At 46.4% G+C, this 12,848-nt stretch overlaps 1 protein-coding gene across 5 annotated transcripts in view; it reads left to right on the top strand.

The window, feature by feature from the left end:
• LOC139760556 (protein tramtrack, alpha isoform-like) overlaps window positions 1–12,848 on the top strand; it is a 443,543-nt gene that overhangs the window by 243,380 nt on the left and 187,315 nt on the right. Inside the window, exon 1 of one of the 5 annotated variants that reach the window (XM_071683891.1) lies at window positions 3,598–3,708. The exons of the other annotated variants lie outside the window; for them this stretch is intronic. Within the exon in view, the coding sequence (XP_071539992.1) occupies window positions 3,650–3,708 (59 nt within the window). The 5' untranslated portion in view covers window positions 3,598–3,649. Of the gene's footprint in view, window positions 1–3,597; window positions 3,709–12,848 lie in introns of those variants that run through there. 5 annotated transcript variants of the gene reach the window in all.

The following is a 12,848-nucleotide window of genomic DNA, read 5'->3' as shown; positions in this document are numbered from 1 at the left end:
GGATGCTACACCATCCGATCTCTCGTGACCAGGCTGATCCCCACCGAAATCTTTCGTAACCAGGCACCTCAACGATTAGGTTCCTCACCGCGTTCTGTTTTTTTCTACCAGGTGTTTAGCCAAGAAGGTATAACATCAACAGGTCCCTCAGGCACCAGGCTCCTCCATCAACACATGCCAACCGCTAACACGTTCCCTATTCAGGTCCCTCTACCACCAGGTTCCCAGGCCTGTCCCTCGGCTACTGCGTGTCTCAGTTCCATGTCATCCGCCTTTTACCAAAAGGTCCCTATCCGCTAGGTCCCTAGTACCTCCGTCACCAGGTTCCTGTACATACCCTGGGCCCCTAAGTACCTTCGTCACTAGGTTACTTCCCATCGAGTGCCTACCCACCAGGTGCCCGGGTCATTTCCGCAGGCTTTAGGTACCTCAACCTTCGCTACCAGAACCATCCCCAGCAGATCACTCCTCACCACCAGGTACCCCATGCGCCCCAGGTGCTAGATCCCTCGACCACTGCTACCACCACCACCACCACAGACACCCCTGCCAATAGATTAAGACAACACCAACAACAGAACCATCGTCAGCTAACGTTAGCAGTTAACATCAGTCGAACTACAGCTTACACGCCACAGTCGTCATGACCACAGACACAAACACACCTAGCTAGTTCACCGACATTATCGTCAGCTTTGTTCGCCATTACAGCCACCACTATCCCGAGCCACGACCACCACCATCACTAGTTACTTCACGACCATTACCACCACCATTACCGCCGCCACGAACAGATCGACGGTGATTTTACCACCACCACCACCATCATCATCATAGCCACCAGCAGTAATACTTCTACCGTTATCAGGTGGACGAGCCGCTGCCCCCCAGCAACCTCGGACCAGTAAAGGGCTGTGGGATCGTATGAAGGACCCATGAGAAGCGTCACGCCACCAGGGGAGACCAGTGGATGATTTCAACTTGCAACGAGGAGGAGTGCGAGTTGCCCAATACCTTACCAACACTCAGTGCACACGTACGCTTCACTGACGACATTTAACATCGTACACACGTATCTATTCCATCTTATATAGTTTCCTTTACCGAATGATACTTCGTGGAATCGTAATTACGGTGAAAAAGAACAAAATGGAATAAAGAACATGGCAAGGATATCATTTTCTAACAAGGTACGTTCATCTTAAACAGTTCAAGGGTCGAGAGGGTTACGTCAGAGCGTCAGAACGGCTCGTTGCCGCGGCCATCTACCCCCCCGTGCAGAGGTCACGGGAATTTCCCCACGAAATCTTCCCTAACCTGATCCATGACGGGACATTTCTCAGCCATTAGTATTTTGCAAAGACTCCTCGCACCGACGTTACGATCCCTCTGTGTTGCATCGCCTGTGCTGCACGGCCGCCCGGGCCCCGGCATGAGGGAGATGTGTAACCAAGGAACAACAGTCATTGTCTCCCTATCTCCCATGACCTCCAGACATCATGTCTTTATCTCCCTTACAGTCTTCTCCCACGATCACACTGCTCTCTCTCTCTCTCTCTCTCTCTCTCTCTCTCTCTCTCTCTCTCTCTCTCTCTCTCTCTCTCTCTCTCTCTCTCTCTCTCCCTATATATATATATATATATATATATATATATATATATATATATATATATATACGCTTTCCATGCAATTTCCTTAATCTCTTCACCAAATTGGACACTGAATCTTCCCCCCAAATGTGGCACCTTCTCCTTTTCACTGCCCTCTCTCTACCATATTTCCATCCCATGAAGGTGCCATCTACCACTCATTCTTATCCCTCAATGTCTTTCCTTTATTCAATATACTTGTCTCATTATGCCTCATCCTCCTCTGCTTTTGCATCTGTTTATCGTGACACTATTCCACGTTGTCACGGTCGTCCAACACACCCCCCTCATCTTATACCTGTCCGTACCTTAAGCGCCATCGCGGGCGTCTCAACCGATGCTTCAGTCTTACCCTCACGTGAATTCAACGCACCACCAGGGCCAGCCACCCTTGGCCTCTCCAGCGGCGGCTCCACCGCCCCCAGCTCAACCCCTTCCTCCCCAACCCCCGTCCCAGTATCCTGTCGACACCTTCGGTCACCACTGCGGCCTTTCCCTGAGACCCTCCCCTACTTCTCCTACTGTAACTCACCTGCTCTACTTTCCAAACCCCTCTGGCACCACACTACCACCACCACCGCCGCCACCGCCGACACCTTCCTACCTACCCACTACTGCCTCACCCCCTCCTCCCAGCTGGGCCAAAACCACACACAAAGGACCTTTCACACGCCCAGAGACCCCGGGGGCCACACTGAGCCTTTCTTCCATCAGCCGCTCCGGTTACGATCATCCGTCTGATTTGTCTCCTTAATTGGTCGGTATTATCTCTTTCTGCCATGGTAATTACGTCACACAGAGCCAATAATATGTGTCTAGCAATTACCGCCGGATGTCCACGCCCTTCTGCGGATATTTACGACGCGCATAACCGCGCCAATATTTTTCTTCTTTTTTTTTCTTTTTAGCAGATGTTCTCCGGCAAGGTGATAGCGGGAAACGTATTGGTTTATTAGGTAACGTCTCTTTGTTGCTTTGTCCTCCCCTGAATGGCAGCATCGAGACTCGTCAGGTCTCGCCTCCGGCTGCCCAATCACGACGTGACACCACCAACTCTCTTTTTTTTCTTTCTTTCTTTCTGTCTCACATTACTTCTGTTCTCTGCTTTTACCTTCTGACATTTCGTATTATCTTTACTTTTTTTCCCCCCTTCTTTTTCCTTACGTTGCCGACATTCTTTCTGCTCTTCTGTCTTCGCTGGATTCTCTTTAAACGTTGTTTCGTTTTTTTTCTCCTTTTACGTAACTCTCGTGATCTTCTGAGGTGAAAAACTTCCTTCGTTTTTTTCATCTTACCTTCGTTTTGGGCTCCCCTTTTACAGTGTACGTCTTGTCTCCTTTGTTATATATTCTATTGTTCAATATACTCATTGTTATAACGATCGTATCGCCTGACATTATCATTCCCATTTAAAACCTTACTGATGTCATTCTCAGTATTTTTAATATAACCAACGTTTTTTTTATTCTATATCATATTAATCACTATATTTAATTAGTCTTTGTCAAGCTGTGCCCTGTATCTTACCCTCTTTCATGACTGTGTAACATCACCTCATCGACAACCCCTGGACCTAAATATGCAAAATCTTATTATAAGGAATCAATTTTATCTTGCTCATGATCCCTCCACACTACTGAGTTTGATGAAGTTCATTTATCATCATGTACGTTGTAACTGATAAGGTCATGGCTTAGAGCCATATATGGTCTGGTAACGTAAGAGGACTATTCTGCTTCATATATATATATATATATATATATATATATATATATATATATATATATATATATATATATATATATATATATATGAACGAAAACAGACAGTCACCACCACAGACTTCAGATAGAATCAATACCATCTATCTTGTTGTTGTTCTCACGATCGTGTAAGGCTTGGTACTAATGTATACTGTGTTTGGTTCCAGGTATGACTGAGTGGTGGCGCTGCCCGGCTTGTACAGGGGGGTCTCGTTTAAGAGGGACATCTCCAGACAAATGGTTATTGTAGTGTCCCCTCTGAGTCTCTCTCAGATGAGTGTCTCAAGTACTGACAGGTCAGTTTCGTTAATATATATATATATATATATATATATATATATATATATATATATATATTGTTATATTTTTCACTATGCCTTGGGCATGGGCCGTATGCACGCACAGTGATAGTGTATATGGTCTTGGAATTATCTCTAGCATTTGAAGGAAGTATGACGGATTTTCCTGGTGTTGGTTGCAACAAGTTGCTCACGTGAGTCCATAAGGACCTTTGGCAAGTCCATAAGCCTAAAGCCCATATAACCAACCAAGCTGCTGAAACGTGTAAAAGAAAACGGGATGAACATTTACTTGCGAGACCTACGCTCAAACCTAAGTGAACCAGCTTTATTTTTCTCCAAAAAGGAATATTGTGGACATAAATTCAAATGCTCTCTGTCCACTTCAGGCAGGCGCGAAAATAAGAAAACGAGGGACCACATTCAGCAAAGCACTGTTCAACATCGGGGGAAAAATACGAAAAAGAAAAAAAACTTCTGTACTGAGCCGTTCGGTGGTTACCACGTCAACATCAGTCGTGGAGTGGAGGGTGGGAGGGAACTAATCACACGGGAATTAGTCATTAGCTCGAGCACCGGCAATCACCCCCAGTGGAAAGCTGTTCGCCCTTTGGCTTTCCAATCCAGTCACTCGTTCATCACAAGGGTAAGAAACAGGGCGTTGCGAATCATGCTTGCGTATGTCTCTGGCACTCCCACTCCTCCTCTTGATGTGTCTTTACCCTCCCTGCAAGCGGCAAGTGTCATTCCCCTCCCTGCAAGCGGTAAAGTGCTCTTAAGAGGTGAAGGGAAACCAGGCGCCTGACGTCACCATGGTTCTTGTAAAACGCCAACACCGCTTGAGGGCGCTTTGAGCGTGATGAACCCGCTTGATTTGAAAACAGGGCCACCTCGAACCCTCGAATACGATGAAGTAACGGTCATCGAACTGAAGGAGGGGAGGTTAAGTCGTTGTTCTCGAGGGGGGGTCTAGTCGTACCTGAAGGGGGGGGGGTCTAGTCGTACCTGAAGGGGGGGGATCTAGTCGTACTTAAAGGGTCATGTCGTCGTAGACAAGAGGCTAAGTCGTCCTACTTGAACAAGTTAGGCGACCGTATATGCAGAAGTCAACTCTCTTAAAAACACCTTTTTATTTTCGCAGGTTTTATATACCACGGTGAGAGAGAGAGAGAGAGAGAGAGAGAGAGAGAGAGAGAGAGAGAGAGAGAGAGAGAGAGAGAGAGTCTTAGAGGAGGTGGAAGATCTTTATGGTGTGGTAGTTCTAACTTAACGGTGACGGCCTTAATGACCCCCTGGCAATCTACAGGCCTACAACCCACCTACTCACCCAACCATTTACAGGCTGACTGCAATAACCCGACAACGAGCTAACTGGATTGTAACCTACAGGTTTACCATACATACATACACACACACATACATAACGCATGGTGAGGGAACTACACGATGAGAAAGGCGTGTGTGAGAACGGGAACATGAGCGTCACTCCACGCAAAGTTACATTGGGAGGGACAGATCACAAGGGGCCTGACGGTCCATGACGAGGGTACCTGCGGTCACTGTCTTCTGTGTGTGTGTGGTAAGAAAACTGGATGGCAAAACAGAGAGCATTTACACTTGACACGGCTTTGTTGACTTTGTAATATCTTAATTTCTGCTCTGAGTTCATGATCAGGCGTTACTGACGTTGGTAAATCTCAGGTTTAATGACCAGACTTTTTTTAACCGGTTCCGAAATTAGCCGTCATTAGCAAGAACTGCTCAAGATAACGATGCTAATAATCAGTATATTACCTTTACCGTTTTCTTTACTCGCTAGTGTAAACAATAACGCGAACGGCTTCCCCCCGCCGCACCGAACAATTGCAGATCGTCATCGACAAACAAGAACAACTACATACTTGAAAGGTGTTTACCCATGGTGGGTGAGCAGCGGGCGCGCCCGTGACGTGACAGGCAGTATAGAGCTCAGCAACTGTTGAAAGGGTCACACACCATTGTCCACTAATGGCCGTTGGGAAGGGAAGAAAGTTGAATTCACGCAACGCTGGCCGCTAGTGTTTCTTTTCTTTTCTTTTCTTTTTTTTTTTAAACCTTGTTCGGATGTTTGTCAAATGTGCTGGGTTATCAGGGTGGAACCTTACACTGTCGTCATCCCGTGCAATTATTAGTTTCCTATTTATTCTCTCTTACTTCGAGACTTGTCTTCCATCGACAGTGATGTGTGATAATGAGGAAGAAGTGAGGATCCGTATATCTGGAGGATCTCGGTTACCTTGATCCTCGAGGAGCGTACGATCTCATTGTTTTCTCGCTTTTATGTGCGTGCGCGTTTTTACCGAGTCTTTATACATCTGAATTCATGACACAAAGTGATGCGGAGAAGAATTAATAATATCAAAAGAACTATGACTTTCGTACTGCGCCTTTTTTCCACGAATGAAATATTTACTCGAGTCATAGTAACAGCGAAGTAGGGAAAACGTGTATAGTATATCCGTTTTCTATAAATAATACCAGCATACACTTCCGCATTCCGGGAGTGACACGGTCCCTCGCACAACGAGAGAAAAAAAATACAGAAAATATAAAGAGAGAGGGTCGTCGTTTTAAGGAAGTTAATTTGTTCTTTATCATCTTGCGTTTACCTACCGTTAAATTTTTAAGTATAGGAAAACAGTGAAGGGGAACTTTCTCCTTTTGGAATCACAGGTGTTGAGTCCATGTTTGCCTGGACATACCATGACAGAGAAATGTGTTATTCAAATGATCAAGTGATGGATCAGGGAAACACCTGGGTGCCGAGAAAATCGCTAGATTTCCGCATTTACATAATACTGAAGAATTTCATTTACAAAAAAAAGTTGGATTCTATTTGTCCGTCCGCACGACTGTCTGTTTCAGTCGGTCTCCTCCAGAGTACATTTCGTACTTATGTGTATAAATCTATACTGAATGTTATCATCACTCGTGGAAAATCCTATCTACAATGTAGATAATCAACCCAACAACAACAACAACAACAAACAAGCGTTTAGCCACATCGATTAGGAAGGGTTAAAGATTGAGGTGTAACAACAATTTTTGGCGTAGCAATTCAAGATTATGCAGTGAGAGGAGGAGGGGGTGGTGTGTGTGGTCTCAGAATCATCTTGAACGCCTAAATGTGATCAAGAATCTCTCCGATTGTTGCTTACGTCTTGACCTTGACGGCCTTAATTACCCTGGCAGACGTAGCCTCAAGCCCCGGGTGGTAACCAACCAACCAGATCTGCAAACATTTTGATGAGGGAGGTGATAATTAAGTTTCAAGTGTGATAACAAGGCAACAGTAGTTAAATAAGAGATGTAGGTAGTTAAGTTGACTGGTTGCTACTGTTTCTTAGTGACTGTAATAAAAATGTAGTAGTAGTAGTAGTAGTAGTAGTAGTAGTAGTAGTAGTAGTAGTAGTAATAGTAGTAGTAGTAGTAGCAGTAGTGGTAGTAGTAATAGTAGTAGTAGTAGTAGTAGTAGTAGTAGTAGTAGTAGTAGTAGTAGTAGTAGTAGTAGTAGTGGTGGTAGTAGTAGTAGTAGTAGTAGTAGTAGTAGTAGTAGTAGTAGTAGTAGTAGTAGTAGTGGTAGTAGTAATGGCAGCAGCAACAGCACAAGTATCATTAGTAGCAGTAGCTTCATAAATCAAGTGACAAGCAAGAAGCTCGAGTTTCACCTGAAAAATGATGACAAGAGAGAGAGAGAGAGAGAGAGAGAGAGAGAGAGAGAGAGAGAGAGAGAGAGAGAGAGAGAGAGAGAGAGAGAGAGAGAGAGAGAGAGAGGGCGCTGCTGCTGCTACCGCTGTATCTACCTCTTGAGTGTGTGTGTGTGTGTGTGTGTGTGTGTGTGTGTGTGTGTACACGAGGATGGAACAGGTCAATCAGAGTAGGCTCTTGGGTGATCCACTGATGAAAGCAACGGCGGCAGCCAATTAGTGGCCCCGGGCGTGAGAGGCCTCCCCCACTCCTCCTCCTCTTGCTTGTTGTGATGCATTTACACATCCACTTGCACGAACCTCACTCGTAACACTGCTATGACGTAGATAACCTACGTCATCCCTCTGTATACCATTCTAATTAAACGTTATTGGTTTCGGGGTCCTGGAAAGACGTCCTTGGTGACGAAGACCGTGAAGCGTTTGTGACCGATGGAGGATGAGGAGGCACAGAAAATGGACTACAGGTGCTCGGGAAAAAGGGAAAACGGAAAAACAGAAAGTCCCCACCTCACCTGTGAAGGGTTCCCCTGGGGCGGGTGTCGGACCCTCAAAGCCGACGGAGCCAGGGTAAGCCGGGTCTTATACGGCTGCAGCTTAGACTCCACCTGCCGCACGGGAGGAAATGGACCCCACCCCGCCACGCCACCACGCCTTCCCCCTCAAATACCTTCCTCTGCCCAACGCCCCTACAACGGAGCTACCTACCCCCCCCCCCCCCACACACACACCCTCAAATCCCCCTCCTCTTCCCCTTCTCGGAGCTACCCTACATGGAACTCCCTCCCTCCACCACGCTCCCTCCCTACTTTCGAAGTACACTGTAAAAACCGAAAACTCAGCCCAGCATAATCGATGAACAGTCGACCTCTGACGCCTTCTTGTTAGGTACAGACAACGCTGCTCCCGACTTCAACTCTCTCTCTCTCTCTCTCTCTCTCTCTCTCTCTCTCTCTCTCTCTCTCTCTCTCTCTCTCTCTCTCTCTCTTTCCGCAGCATATTCTTCGCCTCCTGACGAGGCAATGACCTCTGCGTGACGAACACGTGTTTCTGCGTCAACAGTGTGCGCCCACTTCCTTCACACGAGGTACACACACACACACACACACACACACACACACACACACACACACACACACCACCCGCTACACCTTTCAATTGTCTGTGCCGTTAAGTCCCCTCCCCCTCCCTCCTCCTCCCTCAGTCACACACTTAAGCCATACCTTCACACTCTCATCACGGACTCTGGCCATCCCTCAAGCATCGCCACGCACCTGACCGTATCCTCTGACGCACTCAGGCACCTCAACGGATTTTCTAACGTTACCCGACACCCTGTAACCTCACCACGCACTTTACCAAGGCCTCAAATGTCACCACGAGCCTCAACGCACCCCAAAAGGCCCACATCTGCAACAAAAGCGTCTAGGGTCTTGGATTTACCTCCCTTCACTGCCTAGGAAACAGATGGTCAAGATTTTTCGTTCAGTCGCTATAATCTGATGCTGACGGTCATACATGACCTCAACAGTCAACAGGCTCATAATCCTAAATATAACCAACCAACCATCCATCCATTCATCCATCCATCCATCCAACCAACCAAACATCCATCCAACGAACCAACCATCCATCCATTCATCCATCCATCCATCCATCCATCCAACCAACCAAACATCCATCCAACCAACCAACCATCCATCCATCCATCCAACCAACCATCCATTCCATCCATTTGGCTACATACAAACGGATGACCTTCTATCACCACGAAGCCAAGTCGTCACGACCTCCAGCGACATCACCTGACGGAGCCCTTGCCGTCTACAATGCAGCCTTCCTCCGTACTCTGCCTCGCTCCCGCCCAATACTCGACCTCTCACGGAGTTCGTAGTTCCACTCGACCTCCACACAGGGCCCCACGAGGCATCATCATCATCATCATCATCATCATGCAAGGCAGTCCGGCAGTCCGCCCTGACTTTATTCTTTCTGTGCCGCGCTCACGGCTCGCCATCTCCCACCTCCCCAAACAAACGCGGACATACACAAGCAAATGGGTGCATACATACATACATGCATGCATGCATACATACATACATACATACATACATACATACATACGCAGACGCATGTATGAAATCGAACGAACTCATGCATACTATAACAGGCACAGATGCATATATGTAATCGCGTTTGCGCATACATTCAAAACAAACAAACATACACACAGACACACACACACACACACACACACACACACAAACACGTACACCTACGAGAAGGAGCCATACGCGTGCTGAACTCCCTCCCCATACTGTATAAATAGATAATTACAGGATTAATTACACACACACACACATACACACACACACACACACACACACACACACACACACACACACACACACACACACACACACTACCTGGAGAGAGAGAGAGAGAGAGAGAGAGAGAGAGAGAGAGAGAGAGAGAGAGAGAGAGAGAGAGAGAGAGAGAGAGCACCTATACGATTAACTACAATGAGATCTGGTCATTCAGCGAGGCTTGCGCGAAGCGCTCGAAGCAAGAAAAATGAGAGTTAAGAATAGAATTGCGTTCGTTACGTCATGAAAAGAACATCATATGCAAGATGGAGGGTACGCGTTTGTGAAATGAATATGAGCGACTGTGTTAGGCAAAAACGGTAATGCAGCACCCTGGGTCAGGGAGGGGAACCTGACAGCTACTGCGATGATGGTTCCACAGCACACCGCCGTCACGAACCCTCCCGATACCCAGGAAGCACCAGTACCTCCCCGGTCGGTGGCTCCCAACCGCCGACTACTTACACAGAGAGAGAGAGAGAGAGAGAGAGAGAGAGAGAGTTACATCGCTCTCCCATAAAAGGAATAGGTCACCATGACCTGCGCTACTGTAGGAATCACGTAACACAAAAAGATCACGACTCAGATGTTCTCTGTAGGCTCCCTACCCAACCCTCGACATCCCATACCATTCCTTAATCAAGGACGTCCTGGGTCCTTGACTGGCAACATCGACTCGTAGTCGTTCCATAGTTCTGAAGGACTTGGCAAAGTTCCGATGCTGGAGAGAGATTTGGTACAAACTTCATACTGTTTTCAACAGACAAAGCCCTGCGGGTGAGGACCGTGTTTCATACAAGCGACGAAAACGACTTGAAAAATATGTATATAGCTTTAGTTAAGAAATGATAATTCCTTGCGTAAGATTTCGTGAGCAGTGACTACTAGAATGTCCATCGTTTCTACAACTGAGAGTACAGATTACCCCTATCCTCCACAGCGAAAGCAAACAGGTGCTGGAGAGCGACTTGTGTTCCTCCGTGGCTAAGACACGGCATGGGTTATGATGCTGGGGCGTCTCGATCAGCTCACTCATGGAAAAGGCTGGCTTGTGACGTTGCTCCGCGACCAAGGTCGCCACAGGGTTAACAAGTTGTCGGGGGCCAAGGTGGCCAACGGTGTATACCAGTTGTCGGGGCCAAGGTGGCCAAAGTAGTATACCAGTTGTCGGGGTCAAGGTGGCCAACGGAGTATAACAGCTGGCGGGGATGAAACAGACACGTATTGACTAGCCATCCAGAGGCGTGCATCCCTGTAGCTCACATGAGACAAGGAGAAGCCAGTGACATGGCCGAGGTAGGTCGGCACTCAGGAGGTTCCCGGGTCGCAGGGAGGCGCCCCTGTCGCAACCCAGTCCGCAGGGAGGCGCCCCTGCCGCAACCCAGTCCGCAGGGAGGCGCCCGGGCCACAACCCTGGTATATCTTGGTTAGGGTCACACCACATTCATGTATACTCGTCCCTCTTCTCCGCCAGAAAGATGTACCCTCGTGTTCCATCTTTAACCCAATATCTCCTTTATTTTCATCCTTCTGCTTGCCTGAACATTTCCCTCCTTACTTTCTACTTATGTATAGTCCCTACTTCTAAGCTGCTTGCTTGCATACAAAATGGGTCGAGTACTTGGCTTATCTACCTGCATTATCTACGTTTTTACCTGGCCATCAGCTTGCTTAGCAACGCCCATTTCTGCTTGTCGTCTTCCCGACTAAACTACCCAGATTACACACTGAACTATTTGCCATCACAAACAAATCTGACAGAGGCATCCTCAATTTTCAATGTTACTTCAAGGCGCCGGTGAAACTGTCGTGCTAAAATGATGCAAATTAGTAAATTTTGCAGATGATAGATTGATTTCGGAAGTTGACTCATTTAGCCTGTGATGACTGCAGCGACGCTTCCGTCTCTCTCTCTCTCTCTCTCTCTCTCTCTCTCTCTCTCTCTCTCTCTCTCTATATATATATATATATATATATATATATATATATATATATATATATATATCACACACACACACACACACAAGTGCGTTAGAAGCTGGAACAAGTTACCAAAAGTGCAGCAGAGGGTGTAGCAAGACTTCACAGTAGGTTTTTTTCTCTTTTGTTCTCTCCTGTTAAATTCCATGCAGACTTACCACACACAGGCTTAGTTTTTCCTTCACTGTTTTCCCCACTGGAATGGAGTTGTCGGAGGGAGTGGAGGGTGAGGAGCGGGCCTTCTAAGTGTTCTATCCTTACCTCATCTACTCAGAAATAGCAAACAGAGGACTAAGCAGTAAATAACCTACATAGGGTCCAACTGGCCTTCTGCTACCTTATCTATTATGTACTCTCTTCTCTCTCACCCGTATCTTCATTCCCGTGGATCACCGCTGGACCATAATGTTTTTTAACCACACAAAAAATTGCTGGACCATATACATATATTTCTTTTTCTTTTGACCCCACAAAATAACTTCTTCGTTCATCAAAATCAGAGAGAGAGAGAGAAAAGAAAAAGAAAAATCCTCTCCAATCTTCACCCTGTACCATGGTTCATTTAATCTCTTTCCTCGTGCCATCTAAATATTCAGAATCCCCTCAGTTTCATTACGTTCTTTTTCATCTCAATATACGAAACGAATTCTAGAACAGGCATATTTTGCCCCGTTTTCTTTTATCCACTTTCCTTTATCGCAGATTTCCTGGTCTGTTTTTCTCCACTCTTCGTCGTCGTCCCCTTCAGCAAAAAAAATAGTTCCTCTTCATTCACAGTCGCCTCCATCCATTCCTCCACCGGCGACGCTTCTTGTGCCATTCATCTCCTGTCGTGTCACCCACTCCCATCTTCGTCGCCTGCTCCGTTTTCTGCCCTATCGTTTCCCCGTGAGCAATTATTCCATTCCATATCCCCGAAGCCGTTGACCTATTACTCATCCCATTTTCTTTTCTCCCACTTCATTTTCAAAACGTATATATATATATATATATATATATATATATATATATATATATATATATATATATATATATATATATATAC

The sequence above is a fragment of the Panulirus ornatus genome, chromosome 37 (genome assembly GCF_036320965.1).
Source record: "Panulirus ornatus isolate Po-2019 chromosome 37, ASM3632096v1, whole genome shotgun sequence".
In the NCBI taxonomy this organism is placed as follows: Eukaryota; Metazoa; Arthropoda; class Malacostraca; order Decapoda; family Palinuridae; genus Panulirus; species Panulirus ornatus.
Note: the sequence above shows the minus strand (reverse complement) of the source record. Positions and strands in the feature narration are given on the sequence as shown.